Genomic DNA, 27,175 nt, shown 5'->3' with positions numbered 1-27,175 from the left:
TCACAAATTGTCTGATAAGCTATCTGGAATCCTTCCGACAAACAATATTAATATCCTAAATCTAAACTGTATGCCATTTGTCTCATTTCCCTCTTGCATGACAGCATTTGCCTATTTTAGTCTTAAGCACCCCCTGCTTTCCCTCATTGCTCCTCCACGGTTATCAAAGCTGTTGGTGCTCTCATTTGCAAACAAGCTCTCTCAATCTGGGCCTAGAGAGCCCAAATCATGTGAAACACCTGGTTGACCTCTCATCACCTCCTCCATTATCTGGGTCTTCAGTTCCTACTGGTACAAGGTGTAGTGTACCACCTCTAAAGGGGTGCATGAAAACTGGGTGGGAATCTCTGGGCAGTCCAGTCATGATGAGTGTGCCCAGTGATAAAGGCAACTAAGTTACCAAAGCCAGCATCCCTCAGGTCTGGCTCTTCAAAACACAACGTGACCTTGGCTTTCAAAAGGGGTATCTTTACAACCCTCTGCAAATCTGCAAGTTTGAAAGTAGGATCACTTTGGGGGGCTCTTTAACTTTCTTTCCAGTTTGGTAACCAGCCCTCATAGTTTTCTTTCCTGAGGCATTTTTCACAAGAAAATGAATTTTGTAATCACCATGCAGGAGTTGTTATATACACAACAAGGACCAGAGAATAAGAAGTTCTGAAGACCAATGCTGGGCAATTGCCAGGCTTAAGCCCCCAAGGCCCAAGTGATTCAATTTCATGTTGCAGCCAGAAGTGACCAGGGTCCTGGACTTCAGGGCTTGCTCTAAACTCTCATATTCCAGAAGTTTCCACATAACATTGGGGGCTGCACTTGTCTTCCAGACCTTGAGTAATATCAGCAAATGTGGAAAGAGAAAACAACGTCTTTGATATTAGATACAAAAACAATCAAAAGGCTGACTTGCCCGCTGTGTAATTCTACCAACGGGGCAACCCTGGGATGGACTCTGCACATGCAGGTCACTGGCAGCGAGGCTGGGAAGAAGTCGCCCTTAGGAAAAGCACAGACACTCATGGCTTCTGCCTCCAAACTGAGAATAAAAACTGAAAGGGAGACTGGAGGGGGCAAGACAGGAATGCCAGGATTTCAAGGCCTTGGGCCAAGGACCTCAGCTGCCCTTTGCAGATGTCAAAGACGACCACTTCGGGGGCTTTTCAGGAGTGTTTGACATTTTTGTTCAGTGTTTCAGTCCTGTTACTTCCTTCCATCTTTTTCATGAAACCCCCCATCTCACACGCAAACCAAATTCTGCTTGACCAGCGTGTTCCCGAACAGGTCTGTTGATAGCCATGAGTTTGACCTTCTGGAATTTAGCCAAAAATTTACCAGATTTTATGATACATCAAGTTAAATGTCTAGATTAGAGTGGGGTCTCTTTTAACAAGTAGTTTGTACCAACCATGACTACAAGGAAAGCTGGTCTCCAAGCTATAGAGGAAGCTGAATGGAAACACAGCATCGGCTCTGGAAGCCCGCTGAAGACTAGTCAGAGGCTGCTGGCACTATATGGGTGGTAAATGAAGCACGGGTGAAAAGGGACCACAGAAAAGATTCCAAAGTCACGGGAAGAAAGCTATTCTAAAACCTCCCCCATAGACCAAAATCTTAAAAATGAAGAAAAAATAAGGTTTTCCCCTTCAACTCCATATATACAAATCTATGTTTATATGTGTACACGCACGCACAGACACACAGGTACAATATACAGCTAGAAGCGAGCACTGCAATAAGACGGGGCCGGCGGAAAAGGCTACCGCTTCGACATGCTTTAACCATTCTTCTCAAAGTATCACGTGCATAGGCATCACCCAGCTGGGCTCGGACCCTGCATTTCTAACAGGCTCCCAGGTGACAAGATGCTGCTAGTCCTGGGACTACCCTCTGAAGAGCAAGGTGCTGGTGCAGTTGTAGTTAGTTTTTCCAGTCTGTCCCCGGTGCAGCATCACACATGGGGCTGCCTCACTCTTTGCCAGATTCTGAATGGGGCATGGGATGAGGGAGCTCCAGGTGATAACCGTCAAGTCAGTAAGAACAGTTCAGGTTGGGGTGGCTGGAGGGGGGAACAGGAAGGGAGAGGGGTTCTGGGAGCTTGCTCTGCTGAGTAAGCCAAGCTCTACATGGAGCAAGCAGCCAGCAGCAAGCTGACCACCTTTTTCTTCATGGTAGCTCTCTCCTACTGCCGGAGCAGTTTCTGCCCCCCCTTGGTGACGGCAGAGCACAGGCCACAGAGATGTATAGGGCCTTAGTTAATCCCGGTGCTCCCCCTACCACAGAGCCACCAACGCGGCCAACCACAGGTTTGTTAGGTGTCATTTACCCAGTAAGCACGTGCTCCTGCCTGGAAGGCTCCTCTGACCAGAAACCAATCTGAGAGTGCCTTGCGGTTATCGGCAGGCCACCTGTCACTTGGCCCTCACTGTGTCTGAAGCTGTCCCGTGGCAGGGGTCCTACTGGACCCACCAGGTCCTTGGTGTGAGTTTGACTTGGAGATCCACTGCTGTTTCTCTGCCCGCTTCTCTTTAACAACTTACCCGGTTATAAGCTAGCTACACCATGGCCCCGGTGTAGGCGCAGGTTCACCCCCTGCCCAAGTAACACTTCAGCCCCCACATCACAGGGCCCAGCTTCTCCAGTGGCTGCCAGCCCCATGCCAGCATCAGCCTCTCCGGGGACTTTGGCAACCTCAAGATTTGTCCCAGCTCTGTTCAGAACTGACCAAGCCATCTTCTTCTCATTCTCTCTTTGCTCCTGATAATAGTGTCAGTGAATCACCAGGCTCACTTCATACCTGACCCTTCTTCAACACCACAGAAGCGAGCTGTGGTTAACAAGATGACACCTTTGTCATGCTTCCAGTGACTCTTGGGGAAATTTAACAACCTCCCACATTCTATATCTATCTACTTATTTATGTTTTCTCCAAGACGGGCCATTCCCAGATCCTCACGCAGGCCCCTGACAACTACGCAGGCCCCTGTGCTCTGTTTTGTTGTCAGGAACAAAGTCCATGATTTCATGGCTCCCCCAGACCCCTCAAGCCCCTCTGCTGGTCCTGTCTGCCACCACCATCATCTGGCAAAACTATCACCTCCAGGCAAGGTGGGAGCACGCCCTCTGTGCCTAAAAATGGATTAGGAGAGGAGGGCTCTTTCCCAGAATGTGCCATTGACTGGGCTGGTGGCAAAGTTCCCAGGGACTCAGAGATGTGCAACTGCCCTCAGGTCTTTGGAATTTTCCATCAGCAGTGGGCAGTGGATGAATAAGGATTTCACGCATGAAACCAAATACTTTGGGAGAATGTGGGCATGTGTAAGCCACAACAAAATACCATAAACTGGGTGGTTTATCAACAACAGAAATTTGTTTCTCACAGTTGTAGAGGCTGGAAGTCCAAGATCAAGGTGCCAGCACAGTGGGGTTCTAGTGAAGGCCCTTTCCTGGGTTGCAAAGGCTGCTTTCTCATTGTTTCCTCACATGGCCAAAAGACAGCTAGTTAGCTCTCCAGCCTCTTCTTACAAGGGCAATAATCCCATTCATGAGGGCTCCACCCTCTTGAGCTAATTACTGCTCAAAGGCCCCACTTCCACATACCATCACTCTGGGGATTAGATTTCAACATATGAATTTTGGGGGACACAAACATTCCATCTATAACAGAGCACTCCATCTGTGGAGAAATTTGCATCCTATCACACCTCTGCCACCTCCCACAGTACTTACAAAACCCCAGTCATGTAAGCAAAAACTGTCTTTCCCAGTAAGGGTAAATCCAGTTACCAGAAGAGCCACATGGGGAGGGCTTGGCCTCAGCACGAGATCAGTTCAGTTGTATAAAAGGTACCACGCCACAGGAAAGGGAGGCCGTCTGCAAAATGAGGCTGAGATGACTTTGGACATCCCTTCCAGCTCTGAGAACCAGGAGAAAAGCCACTTAAGAGGAGCTGCCAGAAGCTCTGGTAATCTAACCAGGAAACTGCATCTCGTCTAATTCCTGGAATAGTCTGTAACGTAAAGAAGTTCTGAGGGGATTTCAAAATTTGGTTCTTCAGCCAAACTCAATTCACACACCACCTCATCCCCCCTCCCTGCTCCCGCCCCACCATCTCCTCAAACACCATCTCGAACGACATCATTTCAGGTAAGGAAATCCACCAATAATTAAGGGCAAAGAATTCCTGGGGTAGAGACAAACATCCACACAGCTTGTGTAACCTTTCCTATCACAGTAACAAAACTCTGGGAGCAGCAGACATCCCAGATCCAGCTGGATTTCCCATCACGGCGATAACATCCAGCCAATAGCTGCTCAGACTGGCCGCTCAGAATGCAGGTGGGAACACATCTGTCTGCTTGCTGAAGAGCTTTTAATGGTTTTCCCTTTGCTTGTCTTCCCTCCCAGGCCTGGCCTGGGCAGATTTGGGAAGACTGTGGTCAAGGTACTCTTAGGAACCAGTGGCTCTGGGCTTTCCAGTCAAATGGAGGAAGTGTTGTCTCCTCACATTCAATCCAAGTCAGGGGTAAGACTCCAAAGGAAATCACGATAATTTCCCTGCAACTCTTCTTAATGGTGGGCAATAAGAAATCGCTCCCTAAGGCAGAGAAGCCATTTACACAGGGCCACCAGTGACAAAGTTCCCTGGTGTTCTGGACACTGCACCTCCCATTGAAAATCATTCATCTGGGAGGGACCGGAAGGAAATTCTGCTTTTATGTGTCTGGGGTTGGGGTGGGGGGTGGAGAAAGGAGGGGAAAAAGGAAAGGCATAGCCGTTAGGAAGGACTCACTCAGGGCAACATGGAGCAGGGCTAAGAGATGCTGTGCCAGGTGCAGGCTCCACTGTGGCCACCCCACAATCCTCCAGAAGTCACAAGTCATTCTAGCTCATCCAAGACTTGCGAAGGAGGGTGGCTTGTAAATTAATGTCAAAGACCTTACAATTTTCAGCAGCACATTTTTAAAAATAATAAGGAAAGTAAACGAGGCCTGGGTGTTTGATACAACTCTGGAATCTGGATGAGGCAGCCGAGCCAGGGATGCTCATACACCTAGGAAATGGCACTCAGAAATCACTCCAAGCACCTCCGCGTGAAACCCAAGCGCCCTAAACACCACTGGCACCACCAATCAAGCTTCTGTCTGGGAGGGGAGCCTGCAGGAGGCCGTAGGAGCTGAGTAGGGATGGAGGGTAAGACCCAGAGAGCCAGGGAGGAGTCCGTCTGAAAACCCAGTGTGGGACTTGCTTGCCCTAGAAGCAGCCCTTCCTGTAGACCTCCTGGGCTGGAAGGGTCCACCCTTTCTGTTCTGCGAGAAAGGTTGACCCATACACGAACACAACCGCCCTAATTCCAAACTAGAACAAAAGCACCCTTGCCCTCCTCCTGGGATTTCTAACCGGTTATGACATTTGCAGAAATCCTCTCTCCGCTGCACCTTCCTTATAAGGCCAGCCCATCTGATGTCTGTGCTGTGCCCGCTGGGTTACGCGCCCAGGCAGAGGGCTCAGCAGGCTGCCCGGCCGTCCTCGGGGGCTACCTACCTGCTCAAATCCTGCCCACGTGCACACCGCGTTCCCCTGTACCGTACCAGGCAGCTCATTCTTAACACAGATCACAGGCAAATACTTCCCCTCTTCACAAATCTAGATAATGGCTTTCCTTACTTCCTGTTCTGGGATTGAGACAATTCCTTTCAGTTTGAATTGTGTTGACTCCAGTTATGAGAACATTTCCCTCAGAACAGCTGTCCCCTCCCTTTTCCTCCACTCCCCAGGCACCTGCCCACCCTCTGCCCATAAGCCACGATCCCCAGGAATCGGACTCTGTCCATGTACCATGCTGCACCCCAGGCGAGCGTGTTCCCAGGCACACTTCAAGAGGACATCTTTCCCACATCCACTGCCCTGAACTCATTTGCACAGTGTCACGTTCTAGCCGGAAACATCCGGAGTGCCTGGATCTAGCTTTTGATGGGTATCTTTATTGGGGGATACCAAGCTTCACCTGTGACCTGCCTGGATCAGGGATCCCACTTGTTACTTCAGGGCACGAGGTGGCCACCCACCTACCCTCTGTCCTCATAGGACTGAGCAGGAGGACAGAGTCCCTCCTCCAAGTGACATCAGCCAGGGCAGTGCTTCCACAATGGTAGGCTTGGTTCCGGGGCGCGAGGGGCGTTTGTGCGGGTCTGAGAACCCAGCTGTGCACCACACACTGTTGCAACTGGGTCTGCCTATAACTAACTGCATGTCTGCAGGTGCACAAGTGTCACCAAACACAGTTCCTGGTTGCCAGGGCATTTGTATTGTTAAACCCCAGCCCCGTGTTTCTCTCCACTTGGGAGCATCTATGTACTCAGTACCTCAGTCCCCTGTGGGCCCTGCCTGCCCCCCTCCTTCTGTTCCTCCCCTTCCATTTCCAGGTCTCCCAGGAGGTGTCAGGTGAGAGATGACAGGACTACGCTTGCCTGTGGTGGCAACTTTCAGGAAGGCTGGGCCTTTCCTCACTTGACTCACCAGCCGTGAGCATATCTGCCTGGTACAGCTGCAAGAAGCACGGAATTCAGGGTGACCTAGAGAGGGGCGAGCTGGAGTCAGGAAAGCAGGATCGTATCTAGCACCACAGCTCAACCCTGAGGGTGGCCTGGAGGGACAGGGTCTGGGAGCAAGAGATGGAAGCAGGAAGGTGGATGAGGCCGAAAGCAACAATAAAAGGTCTAGACCTCATGCTGGTGGCAGCTCCACCCTGGCTGCACCTGGCATCTCCTGGAGAGCTTCCAAGATGCTCCCTTCCCCAGAGGGGGTGGTTTAACTCATTAGGCTGAGGCTTGGCCACAGGCACTTCCAAGTGCCTCAGAGGCTCCTCTCCTGAGGCGGGGCCCAGATGTCACATCTGCTGGGTTCCCAAGCTTCCATGAAGACAGCATTTTTCAGAGGCCACAGGCAGAGCCAGCTGACCAGAGGAGAGGTAAATTCCAGAATGGAAAGACCCAAGAAAGGGCATATGGAAGTCAGGAAAAACCCCAGGAAGAGCAGGTGGGGAGAGGCGCAGCCCCCGTACAGGTAGTGAGGGCCTGAACATGGGTTGTGGCTCTGGGGCTTGTCTGGAGCTGGAGAGGTCACATGGTTTGGACTGACTCTCAAGGCAGGTGTTGATCCGGCTCAGGCTTATCTAACAGAGCCTCCTAAATCCGACAGAAGCAGAGATTTATTTTCTGCAAGGGAAAGCTCTTTGTTTTTCTGAGTGGGTGGCCGAGTATGCATTAAGTGGAGTCCCTCCCCTCTCTCCCCACCTCACCTGCAAGCCCTGTGCTTAGACACCTCCCAGGCACTGTCTTACCTGATTGAGAAGCATGCTGGGTTTCCCCAGGCACCAAACAACCAGTTAGACTTGGTTCTGTGCCCTCCTGGCCTCCAACTGCACTAGGGAGAGCTCTTGTCAATCAATTGTCTCCCCTGGGCCTTATCATGCTGTATTAGACCTACTTTCCCCAAAGCAAAAGGCACTCTAACCAATTTTCATAGAACCATTTACTTTCTTTCTTACACTATAAAAATTCCAAATCATAGCAAACAATATCCTCTAAAAACAATATCCTCTAAAAATCCAATAGACGTATTAGGCACAGTCACTTTAATGCTATACTAACGTCACTACCTAAGCTCTCCTTGATCATTAGGGTGTCACTGATTTTGTTTTTTATTTTTCTCATGGGCAGTCAGCATGTACCTGAGCTTCTGAGGAGAGTTCTTCCCATGAGCAATCAGGGTTGAGTTTGCCTGAGAAAAATGAATGCTTCGAGCTCTCCCCCTTTCTCTCTAAAATCAAATAGTGATAAACATCTTGGACACTGAGGTCCACCACAAGGCATCCTGGTTTCTTGAGGGAAAAAACCTGGGCAGAGTTGGCCCAGCTGGGCTGTTTCCCCCATGTCACTGATTCCATCATAACCAACAACAGCGGCAACTACGGCCCCCTAAAGTGAAAGAGGTCCATCGAAGACATCTTCTCATGCTCAGGACCATCGCTTTCTCATGGTCACTGTGGGATGAAGAAAGGCACAAAAACAGCTTCATTTTCCACTGGATTTCCCAAGCTACCACAACAAGACAGGGAGACAGGTGCCTTCCAAAGCTCACACTAGGTGAACCAAAAGGTGGGGGGCAGCTGCCTATCTGGCAGCCTTTCCTGGGCAAGAAGGTAACTAAGGTCATAGGTGCTCATTTAAAAACCCCAAGGCTGCTGTCAGCAAGGCTGCCCCACAGACCCAGCTCATCCTCCAGGCAGGAACACAGAACAGCCCCTTCCCAGGGTCTCCTCCACGGCTGCCATTGGGAATTGCAAATCCTTCAGTTCCTGTCTAAAGCCATGGCTGGAGTCTTTTCTACCCTACTTCTTTACCAGGGTAGATAGTCAGAAAACTGCCAGTCTTACCCACAGTACTTGCGATTCCTAGGGAAACCCCTGTTGAGGACACATTTGGCTTTCTTCAGCCAGCTGTATCATGCCATTTTTTGCCCTCTCTGCCTAGGCTGCTGACAAACTGAAAGTAGCTTGGTTTTTGGATAATAACAAGCTCTCTTCTTTAATTACCTATATTTTGCAATTTGGATCCTTATTTTAATGGCCCAGTTGCATGGGTATATTATCATACAAGTGATCCCAAATCATTTTAGGTAGAGACTAGAATTTTTAAAGTAATACTAGTTTCCTAACCTATAAAGTAAAAGCTAATAATACCTGCCTCACAGGACTGATTCAATAATACAATGAATACACAGTACCTGGTACATAGCAGGTGCTCAGTAAATGAGATCTGATTTGACTTAAACATCATTACTTTATTGTTAACCTACATCCAAAGCAGCATTATTGATGTTACCATGGGAAGAGTTTTTCATTTAATTTATAATTTAGAACTTATTTTACTGCAAATTGGATTGGAGCCAGTTCACAGCACCAAATAAATTATTTTTGAACTACAATATTTGAAATAAAACCACGCATACAAACAGATGCTAGAAAGAGGGAGAAAAATTCCAGTACTACAATGAGTTAAATGTTAAAAATGAGCCTTACACTTAGCTTTGTGTTTTCTGAAAGCCAGAGCAAAAATGAAATCATGTTAACTTATGCAACGCTCATCATCTGATAAATGGCATGTGTAGCTCCTACGGAAAGTGACTTTTTCTCCTAACATTGGGATCTGAGGATAAGTGCTCACACTGCTCCTTACAGGAGGTATATTGAGTACAGAGCAGAAGGGCTGCACCCATGCATGCCCACGTGCAAAGGCACACACACACACCCTTCAAAAGAGATCTTTACTTTTCAGTATTAAATGGTTAGGAACTGGAGGGTGAGCTCTCTGGGGATTTTCCAGGGTTACACAGAGGGGTGTTCTTTATTGTTTTCTAAAACTTTCACCAAGAAATTTTGTTGGAGAGCATGGACCAGTGGCTCAGGTCCACAGAGAAAACCATCCATCCTATCTCAGTTCATACACACTTAAGAAACGTGGAGTTAAATTACTCCTCCCTATTCCAAAATATAGACAGTTTCCAGGTTCGCATCTGTGAAGGAGCCTGGCCAGTGGCTTTCCTGAGAGTGCAGGCTGGCCTCTACCTTCCCAAGCCTCCGCACAGCCTCTCTGGCTGCTCTGAGCCGGGTGACCAGAGGGGTCCGTGGATAGGGAGACTGTGGCTTCATCCTTGGGGGATCTGCTTCCCAACACTTTCAAATAATCAGAGACAAGAGACTTCTCTGGGAAAACCATAATCTCCCAACTAGGGGCAGGACCAAATGCTACCAGGATTTATTGGCTTTGATTAACAATACGGTGTTTGTTTTTGCAGGTAATTAGAGTTCAGTAGCAAGCTATAAAGAGTCCTCCAAGAAATTCTAAACAGACTGTAGCTAAAGGCTATTGGAATATGACTGAATCTAATCATTCATCTGCAGACCTCCCGTGTTAAGATGCCAGTGTTTGATACAGCACAACTGCACGGATTAGGGAGGAATGGCACTCTTTGTGCTTAATGCCCAAGGAGAAAAGGCAGCCCCTGTGTGCTCACATGCGGAGGTGACTGCTGCCATGGGATGCAGCAGTTCACGTAAATATATCTCTTCAAAGGTCCGCACAACCTGCGTGTTGGGAAATGTTTTGACAACTCTGCATTCTCACAACTGTTAGGGAGTTGATTCCGCTGTACTACAATGGGCTGGGTGGGGCATCTGATAGTGAGAAGATGTTTGCCAAAGCCATACTCATTTGTACTTTTCTTTCAGCAACCACTATTGGGTGGGGTTTTCTAGTTGGTTTTTTTTTTTTTTTTAACAAATCTGAGATATGAATACAAATTTGATTACAAATAATTTTTAAAAAGTATTTTCTAGTAGTGTAGGCAAACTAGTATGGGTATTTCTGAAATACTGTCAAGATGAAATAAATGTGTACGTAGAGATAACCACTTATCTTGCTTCTCTTGGCCAATGACATGCTATTTTCCCCTTAGTCCCAGGAAATACACATAAGATTATTTTTATTCTCTGTACTCACATCATGATAGCCAACAGGTACAGAAAAGTCAACAACAAACCCATCTACAGGAGTGAAAAAAATTAAAATGGGACCAGATAAACAAAGCAAGGTAAAAACATCAAGCCACAGATATGGCTAATACTAGGGGAAAACAACTGCTTTTGTACTCCTTATTCATTGCCTCTATTCTTGCAGAAGCTTGAATTCACCTTTAGGGTTCCAGGCATCTTACTATCTCGGGCACTGGGAAAACTTTACAATATATATTTTTCCCCAAGAACTAGATTTCCATTTAATTTTGTTCTCTTCGGTCCAATATAAATTTTTCCATTGTTTTGCATGCTTTGGCCTCCTCAATTTATTTATTTTAAGTTCTTAAGCAGTCATATCACAATGTTTCCTTCAGAGAAACATAAAACAGACACCTACTCCAGGAGAAAGAGTAAACCCTCGGGCCACAGTTTGAGAGTCAGCTGGTTTTCTGCCCCCTGAGACTTCCTGCAGGTGATCTCAGCCTCGGGCCAGCCATTCAACCCCTCGGACCTTCTTTTTCCTCATCTAAAAAAACCAGGAGGCTGCCTCGGATTCTCTCCACATCATCTTTAGGCTCTAAGGTTCTATGGTTCTTTCCTCCTCAAGGGAAGAACTTCCATGTGCAAAGGCAATAGCTGATGATTCTTTAAACTAAGACACTGACTTCTACCTTCAAAAGTTGGACTTTGAAACTGGCTGAAAAAAAACAACAACCCAGAAATTCAATAGCACAAAGATAAATCCCACTATTTGAACGGCATATTTAGAGTGGATCAAGATCATGATGGTTCGGGAAAGGGGATACAACTCACGACAACACTGAGAAAATCTCTTCCCTTTACAGCGTGTGCTTTAAGAACAGACTTAAAGCAAACATCAAATGAGCATTTCCACACTCAGAGACAGTCTGTTCTGTGATCTCTTGGGTTCCCTGAAGGGTTGGGACCCGGACTTGCTGGCCTAGGTCCTTACTCTAGAGGAAGCAAAGGCATTCAGCAGCACTGTTTTAGAACTTCCAGAATTTGAGTGAAAAAAATATGTATTCAGAAAAGCATTTAAAGAGGCAGAACAATCCAGAGTCTGATACTTACTTGTGGCCCAGCTCATGAGCGATGGTAAAGGCCAAATTGAGGCCATTGTCTTCGGCAAGCACACATTTCCTCTTAGCACTGCACACACCTCCTAAGTAAGCAATTCCTGCAGCAGAGACACAAAACACATCCTCTTCAGAATGTGCGAGGCCCTGACCTCGCAGGGCAAATCCACATGGTCAACATCACACATCATCAAGAGGGGCAAACGGGGGGCGAGGATGACCATGGGACTGGACCTGTCATTCCAGAGCTCATATGGAGACTGGCTGGTGTGTGATGCTTTTGTATTCGCCTAATAATAATAATAATAGTATTAACCACCACAAACATCTCTCAAGCATTTAACATACGTTAGGCAACGTGCTGAGTGGTTTACACAGATTATCTAATGAAGTCCTCGTTACCCGGGATGGAGGCAACAGAGAAACTGGGGTTCAGAGAGAAAAGGTAACTTTCCCAAGGTCACCTGGACTGGCACCTGGTGCTGGGATGCTGAGCCAGACCTGTCCAACTTCAGCATCCAGGGCTGGGACCAGGTAAGGCCAAAAAGTTGAGGCACCCAGTGCGCAAGGTTCAAGGAGGGTGTCCCTCTCAGGAGCCGACCCTGAGAGGGATGGAGGGCCTCCTCAAATTTCACACCCTGGGCACCTCCTTCTCTCACCCCAGTCCCGGCCCTATTAGGGTTAATGCTCTCAGGGGGTGAGCTTGGACCGGGACTCACAGAGAGCAGAGGCCATGGGAGGTGCAGAATGTTCAGAAAAATGTTTCAGGAGCCCTGAGGAGGACGAGACCGGGGCCCAGGAGCAATGAAAGACACTGGAAGAGTACGGGCCTGGAAGCCATTAGGGAGGATGGGTCCCATGGCCCAACTCGCTCAACTCTGCACAAACATGACGGGGCCAAGGACCTTCCCTGAGATGGGAGGATCAAGGCAACCGGGGGGGTACCAGACTCAGGAAAATGGTGTGAGCAAGGGGGCTGGGTACAGAGGACAGGAGGCGGCCAGCCTCTGGTGGACGATGGCAGTACTCCAGAGGAGAGAGATTATTATGGCAGAGGGGCGCGTGTGAACAGGATGGGGGCCATGGACGGACCAGGCGCAGCTGAAGAACGCTGGGCATCAGCTGTACACAGGCCACACATCTCCAGGCTGACACTCCAGGGCTAACACTGCCCACGGCAGCTCTCCACACTCCCTCTTAGCTCTGCACCCAGGAAGGACATCACTACGACCCCATCCAGGAATCCCCAGGATATATCTCAACAAAGCCAGAGTCCAAGAACCCCGAAGGGCTTGGGATAGAACTTGAGTACTGGCGGCGTCTGACTCCTCACTATGTCCTGTGAAATGAATGAGTGGCTGGTGGCTGGTGGCACAGGGGGCCGTACGCCTGAGCAGGCTCAGTGTTGCCCTCGCTGTGAGCTCACAAGGGGTGTGGGGCGGGCAGTGGCTCTGCTGGCTATTGGTGTCTGGTGACCAGGTGGATAGGGACTCTGCCCGCCAGCCCAGTACCCTGGAAGGGCTGTGGCCACCCGAGTGAGGGCACCTGTTCTCCACCCAGAGACACTACCCACTGCCAGGCTGCACGCTGCTCCCTTTCACTAATGTGCCGGAAATGTCTCAGAAGCTGACAGCGGCCCTGCAGGCACAGGAGCCGAGGAGGGAAGGAGTTGGTACAGGAGAATGAACAGGGGGATTAATTAATTAAAAATGAACCTCCCTCCCTGCTCCCAAAGAGCTAAACCAACATCCTATTTGTTGACATCAAAATCAAGCTGGGGCGGACCTCAGCCACACACAGGGCACTCCCCCGCAACCCCTGCAAGAGGCAGACAAGCTTGCACACCCCGGCTCAAGGGCTCAACTCACACTCAGCAAACTGAGCTGGGCACCACAGCACGTACCTGCTTTTATTTGGAAGCATGCAACACGCTTGGCCAAGGTTGAAGACTTTTTTTTTTTTTAACAAAAAAGAAAGAAAAAAAGGATATGTTATTTGGCCTCAAGATGTGTTTTTTGCATATGGGCATCATAATTCAGCAATACAGACTATGGGAAGGAGGAAAACACAACCAGAAAGGACACGATCTGCCCTTTCTGATATCGTTGAGGTCATTATTACAGTTTTGTTTAAAAATGCTTTGTGGGTTGCTGCAGAAAGTCCAGCAGTGAGTAGTCGGAATGCTTCCACACGGCACTGATGGCATACGCATGTCACGCACACACACTCCAACGCACACCCAGCCATACCCAGCCTCCTGGGTCAATGAATCAATCAGAAACAATCAGATGTGCTCGCCCCGGAGGAGTTGTCTGGTGAGGGGGAAAGAGAGACATCCAAGGCCAGCTGTGCTGAGCTTGCTGTCTCAAAAGTGCCTGCTGAACCAGCAGACTTTAAATGCCACAGAAACACATCCCCTGGCCTCGGCTACACTCGGCACCCGGAACAGGCACCCTGAGTTTCCACTCTAATTGGGTAACATACAACACGAGGGAAACAGCTAAGTAGAAGGCCTTCCAATAACTGCATTTTAATTTTTCCAGGTGCATATGATTTTTTTTTCTTACTAGAAAACAAAGCATTAGTTTATTTATAAGAAATGCTTTCACACAAAGGTGGATTGAGGTCTAGTGCTTTTAAAGGTTTATTCCAATCGTGGATAGCCCAGTCATAAAACCGAGCAAGGCAAAACACGTCGACAAAAACGGCCCAGAAAATGGAGCATGGGAGCTTGTGTGTTTATGAGCGACGGTGTGAAAATGCTTAGAACTCACAAAACAGAGTCTGGACAGAATCCCAGATTGTTGTAAAAGTAAGAGCTGCAGGGAATAGATGGTAATTAAACCAGGAGCTGCAGCGGAAAACAAAGCCCACCACTACTCCATGTTTTCCGGAAAGAAACAGCGGTCTAGAGAGGAGAGTGTGATGGAGACGCAGAGAAACCCCAACTCGTCAGGCTGCAAAGGCACCAACCTGGAAACCCCGCCCAATCCCACCTCAGCACTTGTCAAGAAATGAGGAAAAACCAGTTTTCTCTGCATTGATTTTTTTATTTTAATTAAAAAAAGGAAGTCTGTAAACACAGGTTCTGCTAATGTCCATGCTGAAGCTGTGGAAGCAGAGAGACCTTCTTAAGTAACTGGAATTCCCCACACAGATAGCAAGGATTTCTCAGACCCTAGAGTGGTTCTTTCAATGGTTTCAGTCTTCCATGATTTAAAATTCTCCACCAGAGAAATAAGAGTAGAACTTACTTTTGAAATTTAAAAAAAACATCAATTCCACATGTTTACAGAGCTCCTTGGAACAAAAGTGAAGCAGAAAGGCAATTGGCATTTATTACGGTTCTCTTCACAGGCAAGCGCTGCTCTGCATGCTTGGTCCTCCCTTATTTGGAAGGTATTACTGGCCCCACTTTACAGACAGGGAAATGAAGGTTCAGCATCCAGTTATGTAGCTGGTCAGGGCCCAGACTTGGGTACAAATGCAGGGTTATCTTTCTCCAACACCCATGCTCCCCCAGTTAAACCCTGGGCCTCCTGCACCAAAGCTTTGGTAACCAGCGACGACGATAAGCTTGGAGGATTTAGAAGATTTTTGTAAATCGTTAACATGTATTTATGCTGAGATGTGGGTGGGATACAGTAAAGGTTTCATGTGTTTAAGTCCAAATGTTTTTAATCCTAAAGATAAAAAGACTCGAGGGATATGTGCAGCCACATTAACAGTAGTTACCTCTAGGACATGGTGAAGTCATTACAGATCTTTAAATTTTTTCTTCTTTTTTTGACTTAAACCTAGTACAGTGAATATGTACTCGCTATGAAAGTTAAAGTTATTGGTAATATTTCATTTATTCAAGGTGACATATAGCAGAGGCCAAGGTGGGAGACTAATAAAAAGAAAATAACAACACAAACCCTCCGGATTTTGATTCGGAGTGTACAGCCCTTAAGGCAGCAGATAATGAAGGAAGTTTATAGTCAACACATAATTGAGTGTGTGCTTGTATCCTAAGGGCAACTCTCTCCACCTCTACTATAACCCTGGCACAGATTAGGGAAGCAAAAGTCTGAAATACTGGAGGTAGAAATGGAGGGCTGTAAAGTGTTTTTCTGATGCCTGAAGAAGTATATTTAATTCATCCCAAAGCAGATCACATCCACCAGAGCCTCCTGACCCACCTTCCCAGGCAAATCAACTCAGTGTGGACACTCTCTCTTCTCCATTCTCTTCTTTTTCTTGGTAGGAGCACAAGCTTGGGGAGCAAATTGGGCAAGGAGGTTTAATTATTTTCTTTTTTAGTAGAAAAGTATGTGGTGTAAGCACATAATTCTTAAATTCAGAGTGGACCATATGATCCTTTCTAGATTTAAGGTATAAACAACATCCAACTGTATAAACTCTGGTTTATCCAGCAAATTGTCTGTGTAAACAGTTTATAGCTGTTGGCCCTGTTGCCCATTACTCAGACCTTCTCAGGCTCTGCCTCTGAGAAAGACAGTCAACTTGCTTCCACCAGCTGCTCAACAAACCAACACCATCATGGTTATCACTGGTACACCACGCTGCCTATTATGAGAAGGCAATTTACATCTATTCTCATGGCAATCACAGTGGTTGAGATTGAGTTTCATGTTCAGGCTCATCCACAAGTTCTTGTGCTCTTGGAAACTCACTAAGTGGTTGGAGGTATGATATGAATTTGTGAACGGCGTTAGAAACAAATGTCTTAGAGCCCAGGATGTGACAAATGAAAAGTAACTACAGTCTATTCTTGTTACTCACGGTACTTAGATTCTAAAAATTCGCCGTGATCCAGACGAACCATGCTGGAATATAGAACCATTGGTCCTAGGGGAAATACAGGATTTGGTTCCTGTGAGCCTCTGGTCACATTTTTTCAAGTGACACATAACCTTGTTTTATGCGTGTTTCTGTATAAAGACACCTTACTCAATATATATCGTCGATTCATTAACATTGAACTCAGAGCCAACAGTCCTATAACTCACGCCTGAATGAAGCTCATCTAGTATTTTTCTCTGCAAGGCGCATGGCAGCCTTCTTGAGCTTCAAAGCACTAAACAGTACTTCAGCACTATCTTTGGAGGCCATTCAAAACAGCAAAATCACCACAAAAAGCATAAAAATACGAAAAACAAGGTGTCAGAGAGACCTCAAAAAGGATGTTTATTCACAGCATGAGAGCTGAAACAAGATGGCAAAATACTGCCTTGTTTGATATCTGCTGGGAACGTGCCTGTTGGGTGACTCAAATATTTCACCACTCTGCCTGTGTCTGCAAATGACCACAAAAGTGCTGTAAGTATTGATTTTGGAGTTCCAAATAAACTTTAATGAGTAGGTGAATTCACACATGCAGAGTCCATAAATGAGTAAAATCAGCTGTATTCTCAAAAATCGTGTCCTATTCTCAGGCACAATGAAGTCTTTATCAGTTGCAATAAGGAAATTCAATTTTCATTTAAGCTTACATTTCCTATATATCCTGCTTATGTTTCCTGACTCTATACTATCTAAATTATTTAACTGACTCAGGCCCTTCTCCTCTGCAATTTTGCTTCTGTGTTCTCTGAGGTCAGTGGTTCACAGGGTCACTGTAAGTCACTAATTCCCTAAAGGATTCTGCACAGAGTGGACAGAGCCCCATATATGCTGAAGGACAGGTATAGTTTCTAACAAATTGGGAAAGAATGTTAATGGTAAGGGCAGGAGAGGGTGGTCCCACCACTTGGGACTGTGGAGTACTGCTTTCCAGACCAGCCTGTCCATGGCTTTCTGCCCCAGCTCAGTGCCTCCATCCCCCAGGGGCATAGCTGGATAATCCCTCCCAGACCCAGCCTTGTCTTAGCAATTCCACCACAAGTAGGAATCCCTGTCTCCCTGCTTCTCTTCTTCTGGGTCCCTTGGGGTTGGTCACAGTGGAAGGAAGATGAGTTAGTCAAGACCTTTGTCCCTACACCATGGACAGGGGAGGGGGCAATGGCTTAAAAAGGGGCATTGGTTCCCTTCTTAAACATGGGCACTGCAGAAGCTGCCACTGCAATTCAAAACTGTCCGTGCCCAACACCTATCTAACCTAGAAGAACACTGACAAACTGAAAACTCAGCAACTTACGCAAGGTTAAATGAAGTGGTAAATAGACAAAGCGTGAAGGTAATAGCTTCCAAGTCTGATCATTGAAGGGCTCACATGCTCAGTTTTGAAACTTAATACCAAGTTAGAGCAATCAAAGCAGTGTGCTACATGCATAAAGATAGACATTTAGATCAACTGAACAGAACCGAGAGTCCAGAAATAAACCTTCACATTTATAGTCAATTGACTTTTGACAAGGGTGCCAAGACCATCCAGTGGGGGGAAAGAAGAGTCTTTTCAACAAATGGTGCTGAAACAAATGCATACCCACATGCAAAAGAATGATGTCAGATACCCTTCTTTAGATCATATACAAAAATGAACTCCAAATGGATTATAGACCTAAACATAAGAGCTAAACCATAAAACTCCTAGAAGAAAACAATTAAATCTCTCTGACCTTGGGGAAGGCAAAGCCTTCTCAGATGTAACACCAAAGGCATGAGTGAGGGAAAAAAATCCCACGTCAGTGTGTTCACCAATGCAGAGAGGCTCCCCTTGCTGCCCCACCCCAAAGGAGAATGGCCGGGTCGGGGCTGGGAGTGTGGTGGGGAGCTGCAGAGTTCCAAGCCAAGCAATGAATGTGCTGATACATCCCCAAGGAAGCTGCCCAGCCATCCCCCCTGCATTATGGTTCCCTACTAACTGGGAACCATCCCAGCAGCCTCTGTGCCACAGGCTACCTCATGTAGCCAATTCAAATGCCACATGAGTTGCTGCTTTGTGTGTATGGGGGTGTGTGTGTGGGGGGGTTCTTGATTGTGGTCAGAGCCAGGAAAGACCACGTGTGCTGTGTTGCACTCCCACTTAGAACAAACATGCCCTCACTCTGGGCGTCCCAGGCATCTCCAAGATCTAGAGCTTTAGGAAGAGATGCCACCCCTGATGAGGGAAGCACACAGAAAGTCCCCACAGAGGACTCAAGGGTAGCTGGCCTAAAGCTGCAGCTCCTACAAGATGAATTGAGTGAGTGAAGTATAAACGGAGCAGTCAATTTCCCCTGGGGTTTACAAATAGGAAGCAAAAAAGTTTATCCCAATGGTTTGCTGCACTCTGTGGAAACCAAAACATACTGGGAGATGCGGAGGGAAGAGAAATAAATAACTGTTGACATTCAACAGACCACAGCCAGCTTGAGCCAAATGCACGGAGACGTCGTGCAGATTTCCTACCTTCCAGGCAGGATGGCACTTGTGTCTGGGGGGGACGGGATCCCCAGGGAGCAGACAGGATTCCTCAAATGACCAAGGTGCCGCTCCTTGGAGGGCCCCACAGAGGCTCAGTGGCTTCTGCACCAGGACCGGATGCCCACCAGAAAGGGCCCCCAGCAGGTTCACCTCAGGACATCAAAGGAGGGAGGTCTGTGCGGAGATCCTTGAAACCCTTTTATTTTGACGAATACCTCATGCAGTGTTTCCTAATTGCCTGTATGTTACAGCGTCATGCCAGGCACGAGATCCTAAGGTGAACAAAAGCAGTGCAGGCCAAGGGAAAACAGTTCCAAGAATACCATTCCAGCAAGAAGACAGGGAGGCAGGTGGAAAGGTCAGCAGAGACTTTATAAATCAAGCTCAGGGCCTGAAGGGTGGGTGCTGGGGTCTCTAAAAGACCCCTGCCCCAGTGACCTGTGTCCAGATCTAGGCTCTTGGGAGAGCAGACAATGGAGACTAGAAATGGAGCTTGCCCTGAGTCCCCTGCTGCTCCCCTCAGTTCCCTGTGCTCTGGGTCGACTCTCACAGCAGAGGACCATCCCCCTCACAGAACTGTGTCCTCGTTCTCACTTTTGGTCACTCAGCAAACATTTCTGGGTACCCCGGACACAGTTAACTCCTCATGTGGGAGTTTGCCGGCAGCACCCATGAGTGCAGAAGTGATGCAAGCCTTCGAGTTCCATTTCAAAGACCTCTGAATCCCTGAGTGTGCTCCCTGAGCATGAGAGAGGGTAACACGTCTTCTAGCTTTTGCCATTCTATAGCATGATACCTACCAAGCCTGCTTGGTGTCTGCACCTCGGCAACCTCTCTCGTGTGTGTACATGCACGCATGTGGGTTTCTGCATGTGCACACATGAATGTGCATGCCTACACATGGTCCTGGGCAGCCACCACCAGACCATATTTCTGTAAGCTGGTGCTATAAAGTTGACGTCCACACTCCTACAGTAAGGGACCCTAGTGAATTTTAGAAGTTTTAATACAGTCACATTTTCTCATCAACTTCACCATTTAGCATTTATTTTTGTCAGTAATTCACAAAGGAACTGTGCTAGTCCTCCTTCCACAGCTTTAAGACTCCTCTATCTCCCTCTCTCACTATCAAATTTTCCCTTCACTGGGGGTTAGGATGTCCTCCCTCTCCCTTGGGAAAGTTGGGGTTTGGGGAGCGGGGGGCATGATGTGTTTTCCTTAAAAATTATCTCGGGGGGCTTCCCTGGTGGTGCAGTGGTTGAGAGTCCGCCTGCCGATGCAGGGGACACGGGTTCGTGCCCCGGTCCGGGAACATGCCACGGAGCGGCTGGGCCCGTGAGCCATGGCCACTGAGCCTGCGCGTCCGGAGTCTGTGCTCCGCAACGGGAGCGGCCACAACAGTGAGAGGCCCGCGTACCGCAAAAAGAAAAAAAAAATTATCTCGGTCATGTGCGATGTGGAAAATGAGACAACTAAGGCTTCCACAGGGCCAGATATCCCAAAAGCATATCTGAGAGTGTATGTAAGTGTGCCCTGCTGAAACTCAAGTGCTACCTGGGAAGAGGAGCACTCAGACTGTGCACTTTGAGTCATAATCTCTCTCAACAGTCCTGTCTGAATTAAATTTATAAGAGCAGCCATAGGCAGGGAGTGAGGGAAGACCACCGAGTCATGATGACAGCTGGAGCTGGGAAGAAGGCAAGGTGGCTGGCAGCTGGTAAGAGTGATGTCATGCATTTTAATCATGCCCAGTGTTGTGGACAGCACTGTGTCACCCCCAAACCTAGATGTTGAAGCTCTTAACCCCCAGTGTGACCGTGTTTGGAGATGGGGCCTTTAAAGAAGTAATTAAGGTTAAATGAGGTCATAAGGATAGGGCTCAAATCCAGTATGACTGGTGTCCTTATAAGAAGAAAAGACATCAGAGCTCTCTCTCTCTCCCCCCCCACACACACAGAGCACATGTGAGGACACAGTGAAAAGGTGGCCATCTACAAATCAGGAAGACAGGCCTCACCAGAAACCAACTCTGATGGCACCCTGATCTCGGATTTCCAGCCTCCAGAACTGAGAAAATAATGTCTATTGTTTAGGCCACCCAGACTGGGTATTTTGTCATAGCCACCTGACCTGACTAGTACACCCAGGGTGTAACCTGGGTACAGACAGAAGTGCCCTGTGTCCCCCTGGCTCACGTGGGTAAACAGACAAGAACAGTGGCCACCAAACTCTCCATCCTCATGTGCTACAGGACACCAGAGCTGCCCAACACACCGTGGGACCAGGCTTGCTGTTTAGAACATAGTTTAATAACAAGAAACTGATCTGGAGAGTTGTACAAGCATGTGGTTGAAAACAGCTACAAAAAACGCTTGGTAGAGAAGTCCCTGGGGGAGCTCTGGGAGTCAAAGAGGTGTTGATAGCTCTGTATTTAAAATCACAAAACATCTCAACCAGCTGCATTTGGATGCACAGAGGTGACATCCTCAGCCGTTTGGCAATGGGGTGCCATGAGAATTGGAGCTGGGATCCCTGTGGAGACACCTGGGAGAGACGTGGGAAGATGATGATGTGTCAAATGTAGATGCACATCATTCACAGCACCAGCACCTCTATTTGCAGGGGACTCTTTGGAAATTCCCAGTCCCCACAAAATGTTTTTAAAAAGCTCATAAACATAGCCTTTGAGGGAAGAGCCAGTTTCAAAAGAATTCCAAGGAGGCCCTGGTGAGAGACAACTCTCACAAGGAGAACCAACCTTCTGGGTCTTGGTGGGAAACTGAGCCTCACCAGGAGCACAGGAATCCCCCAAATTGCTGTCAAACAAGTGAAAGGGAGCGTTGCTGCTGGTTCTGCTCAGTGACTCTCAATAAAAGCAGAACCAGTAGCAACCAGTATTCTGGGTGTAAAGGGCCAAACTGATCAAGCCAGGAACACAAACACTGCTGCTCTTTTCACCTTGACTCATTCAAAAATCACAAGAGCACAAAGTTGAAGACACCAAGGGAGCAGTCACTACAAACTTCGAGTTACCTGTGGGAAGAGAGGGGAGCCTGGGGTGGGGCCCAGGGAGAGGCATCCTCATGGCTGATGGAGTGCTTGCCCGGGGGACAGTCACATAGATGTCCACCTTATAGAAATCCACCATGTGATTAAAACACTCAGGTTATGGTTTCCCCAGAGGGAGTGGACACCAAATTGGCATGAGTGAGTCTTCCCAGGGGCTGGTACTGTCTGATCACTGGATCTGGGTTCTGGTTACACAGAGAGCTCAGTTTCAAATATTCATTGAGCAGTACATCTAGATATGCTTGTTCTTATGTAAATTATGCTTCCATAAAATTTTAAAATAAAAGAGGTGCACATACAAGTGAAAAAGGAGAGTAGGGACCTGACTAAACAATCTGAAATTGGTCAAGATTACTGGCCAATTTAGATGATAGGACTTTGTCTTGTCTGAGGAGCTAATGTATAACATGGTGACTATGGTTGACAACACTGTATTGTATAATTTAAATTTGTTTAGAGAGTGGAACTTAAAAAATGTTCTCACCCACCCCCCACCCCCCAAAGTAAATATGTTAAAAAACTCCATGGGGGGAATCCTTTCACAAATTATCAAGTGGTACACTTTAAATATCTTACAGTTTCATCAACGATAGCTCAAAAATGCTGGGAAACAGAGAGTTTGTCTTAAGAGGATTCAAGGTCTTAGGTTGATCAAATCATAGTCCTATTAATTAATTAGTTAAAGTGGTATTAACTAGTCAAGATCTGCTTTTATCTGTATCACCAGACTTTACCTGTATCACCTGTATTTCTTAGACCATACGAGCTGGTCCTATAAGTCTCCTTTACTGTCTTCCTGTCTTCCAATGACCCTTGCAACGTATGTTCTTGAAACTTGCCTGAAGCGGACTTGACAACAGCTTCACTCCCTCTCATACTAATAGCTGTATTTCTACGGGAAGAATAAAATACAAGGCCATGCATAGAAATATTTGCCAAGTTAGCAAAGAAAAAGAAAAGCTTTCTCAGAATAGTTAAGAAACCATGTCTCTTGCTAAACGCTTAGCCCAGCAAAATCATCCTCTTGGGGATGAAATGTGGAATGTGAGTGAGACCCTGGGATGAAGGTCTCAGCAGCACCAAGGGCACTTCCAATCTGTGCTTTGTTCTAGCCCCCTCTAGGGTGGGCTGGCTCTCAAGCTAGGGTTGGGGGAGGTCAGGCCAGGCCCCAGGGTAGTTCTGGGCACCAGCTTCTGAACACAAGTCTGTAAATCCCCTGCTGGCAGGACACCACAGCCCCTCAACTAAAGAAGTCACCCTCACACAGGAAGCTGGCTGTCATTTGGGTGTTGACTCAGCGTTTGTGAGCTAAAGTCAACCTACCATGAGAAACTCCCCTTCGGTTGGCCTAGAGAGGCCTGGGTGGGGCTCTGCCTCTGCTGACAAGATGCAAAAATGATGGCATTCCTTTTTACTTAAAAACAAAACAAAAGTTAGCCACTTAGAAAGGAATGTTGATGAGAACAGCACCATGAAGTCAGGTGGGCCCCAAGCACAGTGAGAGGAAACAGGGGAGTCTGTGGCAGGACAATCAACAGATGAGGAAGACACCCAGCCTGGGGAGCTGTCCCCAGGACATGGCAGAGAGTGGATGGTGTGGCTTTGGGTTAAACATTTCACTGCATTACACTTATGGACACAGGCTCATTACCAAAGGCTACTATCTTAGTCCCTTCAAGCTGCTGCAACAAAATACCATGGAAATGTATTACTCACAGTTCTGAAGGCTGGAATTCTGAGATTAGGGTGCCAGCATGGTTGGGTGTGAGGGCTCTCCTCTGGGAGAGAGTCTTCCTGTTGTGTCCTCATATGACAGAAGGGGTAGGGAGCTCTGTGACGTCTCTCTTATAACAGCACTAATCTCAACCATGAGGGCTCCATCCTTATGACCTAATCAGCTCCTGAAGGTTCCACCTCCTACTGCCATCACCTCGGGGATTAGGATTTCAATATATAGATTTGGGGGAACATAAACATTCAGATCAGAGCAACTACCTTGGATTTCAAGATTATCCCGGACTACATAAAAAGCATGAATGTCAGGTCTGTCTTTGAATAAACAACATTCTTCACCTTTTAAACAATTTCATACATTTCCATTTTATCTCCATGATGATGATGGTCCCCATGTTCCATCCCCAGGACCAGGTGATCCTTCGAGCTCTGCTGTGGCATCCCACCAAGGATGGCCAGGCATCAGTCCTATACTTGCCCCAGACTCAGGTCACAACAAACAGGATTCACCACCCCAAACTGAGTCTTCTCAAGTTTTCCACCCCTCGAAGTTCAAAAGCTTGCAGACCTGGTCATCCTCTCTTTCTCTCTCTCTCCCTCCCATTCCCCTTCCACCACATCTCAGTACCTGCCATTTTATGCTGCTCACAGACTCTGGAATATGTTCCTTTCTCCTTGGTCCCAAGTCCAGAACTTTGTCACCACTTTAAGCTTTGATTATTGTGGTATCTCCTTAGAGGTCATCTCTTCTGTTTCTCCCCACTCCAATGAGTCCGTTAAAGTCCATATTCAAGTGTCCTCTCTTCCACTGATTCCCCCCTGATCCTGCCTGGACACACTCCCTTCCCCTTCTAGGTACTCAGAGCCCATCATGATACTTTTACCGCACCAGGAGCCCCATCTTCTTGCAGTCCAGGCATCTGACCAAATCTTATGTCTGCAGGGATGCTAAACATCTCTGAGCCAGCACCCATACACTATGTCATAACTGACATGGGCTAATGTAGGTTGAACAGTTCCTCAATAAGTTCCATGAATGAGTGAATGCACACCAACCCTACCAACTTATAATCTTCATAAAACAGTACCCTCTGCTGCTTAAGAAGCTGACTGGAACAAGAAGGAATAAATGGTGAGGATGAAGATGAGGATGCTGATGACACTAACATTTATCAAACACTTACCATGTGTGTACCTAGAGACTGTCATACAGAGTGAAGTAAGTCAGAAAGAGAAAAACAAATACCGTATGCTAACACATAGATATGGAATCTAAAAAAAAAAAACAAAAAAGAAGGTTACGAAGAACCTAGGGGCAGGACAGGACTAAAGACGCAGATGTAGAGAATGAACCTGAGGACACGGGAAGGGGGAAGGGTAAGCTGGGACGAAGTGAGAGAGTGGCATGGACATATATACACTACCAAAATAGCTAGTAGGAAGCAGCCGCACAGCACAGGGAGATCAGCTCTGTGATCTGTGACCACCTAGAGGGGCGGGATAGGGAGGGTGAGAGGGAGATGCAAGAGAGAGGAGATATGGGGATATATGTATATGTGCAGCTGATTCACTCTGTTATACAGCAGAAACTAACACACCACTGAAGGCAATTATACTCCAGTAAAGATGTGAAAAACAAACAAACAAAAAGCAAAAAAACCCCACTTACCATGTGTGTACCAGACCCCATGCTAAAGATTTCCCGTCATTATCTCATTTTATACTTACAGTCACCTGATGAGGTAAATACTATTTATTATCCCCATGATACTGATGAGAAACTAAGGCCCTAAGAAGTCAACAACTCACCCAAGGTCAAAGAGTGAGTGATGGAGCTCGGATTCTGTCTCAGGTCTTTTGGACCAGAGGCCTCATGCTAAACTTACATCAGAGGCTGCAAATTGGTGGCCACAGAAGGATTTGGACTATAGAAATGTTCTGTTTGGACTATTAAGTATGTAAAAAGAAAAAAAAAAATTAACCAAACACCAACAGTTAGAAATTAGGAGATGCTACATAGAATTCAGATTTCCTGACTCTTCTTAAAATATCTGATAACCAGAAAATGATAGACTAGTCAATTAATGGTGCTGGGACAATAGTTGATCTACACAGAAATAAGCTAATTAAATCCCCCACCTCAAACCACACACACAAAAATAAACTCTAAATAGAGTAAATGTACAAATGTGAAAATAAAATTTTGAATGGGTCAGAAGAAAATATAGGTGAATGTCATTATTATTTTACAATAGTGAAAGTATTTTAAAACAAGACCTAAAAAGCAGAAATCAGAAGGGAAAGGGCTGAGTTACCTAGCTAAATCCACAAAGAAAATGTCTGTGTGACAAAAGTCATAAGCAAAGTTAAAGACAAAGGACAGACACAAGGAAGATATTTTCAACTCCCATGACCAAGCAAAGATTGAAAAGATACTCTTCCTTACTAGTAGTCAGAGGCGTGCAGGATAAAATCCCTAGAAGATAGCAATTCACACTCAGCATGCTGGCAAAACCTAAAGGTTAACAGCCTTAAAGACTCAGATGCTGTGAACCTAAAGGTTATCAGCCTTAAAGACTCAGATGCTGTGAACGAATAGAGTATAAATTGGTATAATGGCCATTTGAGAGAGATCTGGCTTGTCTCAAAAATTTGAGAGCTGTGAAGGCGTTGAGGAGTGGTTATACCCCTGAAGCAACAGGCTGTATTTCGGCGAGCCCCAGCCGACTGGTCCTGCTGACGGGAATGCCTGCGACCCCTGACACACACACAAACACGTACATAAACGTGTGCATACCCGTGTCCGCACACATATGCACACACACATGTGTGCACACGTATAACTACCACCCTATGAAGAGATGTTATCCTCATCCTCATATACAGGTAAGAAAATGGAGGCATGAAGAGGGTGAGTCACTTTCCCAGGCTTGTGCTGCAACCAGGAAGGACGACAGGCCGTCTGGCTGCAGATCCTCCCTCTAACTGCTCTGAGAGAGGGGGGCCCTGCCTCAGGGAAAGGGAGGCAGGCAGGGCAGACAGACACACAGCCAGGACTGTGCATAATGCATTCCAGGGGCTGAAGGAGAAGTCTGCCAACTACTGTTCAAAGTCCAGGGAGTTTTTTATTAAAACATAAACCCAAAAGACTCTAACACAGATGTCTTTAACCCTTGAAACTGTGCAAAGTTTGGTATGTATCTGTGTATTTCTTGCAAGAAGGTTTACAGCTTTCATCAAATTTCCGAAGGGGTCCATAACCTCAAAAAAGTTAAAAACACTAAAACACAGGAATCCCGGAATATAATCAAGGACATTCCCTAGGAAAAAAGTCCTCTCTGGACGGCCAAGTCA

General features: G+C 46.9%; 1 protein-coding gene across 1 annotated transcript in view; it reads right to left on the bottom strand.

Annotated features, from left to right (window-relative positions):
• ADAMTS17 (ADAM metallopeptidase with thrombospondin type 1 motif 17) overlaps positions 1 to 27,175 on the bottom strand; it is a 355,743-nt gene that overhangs the window by 176,235 nt on the left and 152,333 nt on the right. The window contains exon 8 of the mRNA XM_065871925.1: positions 11,664 to 11,769. Coding sequence (XP_065727997.1) covers positions 11,664 to 11,769 — 106 coding nt within the window. The remainder of the gene's footprint in view (positions 1 to 11,663; positions 11,770 to 27,175) is intronic.

The sequence above is a fragment of the Phocoena phocoena genome, chromosome 2, assembly GCF_963924675.1.
Source record: "Phocoena phocoena chromosome 2, mPhoPho1.1, whole genome shotgun sequence".
Classification (NCBI taxonomy): domain Eukaryota; kingdom Metazoa; phylum Chordata; class Mammalia; order Artiodactyla; family Phocoenidae; genus Phocoena; species Phocoena phocoena.
This window is presented reverse-complemented; position numbering and strand designations above follow the sequence as displayed.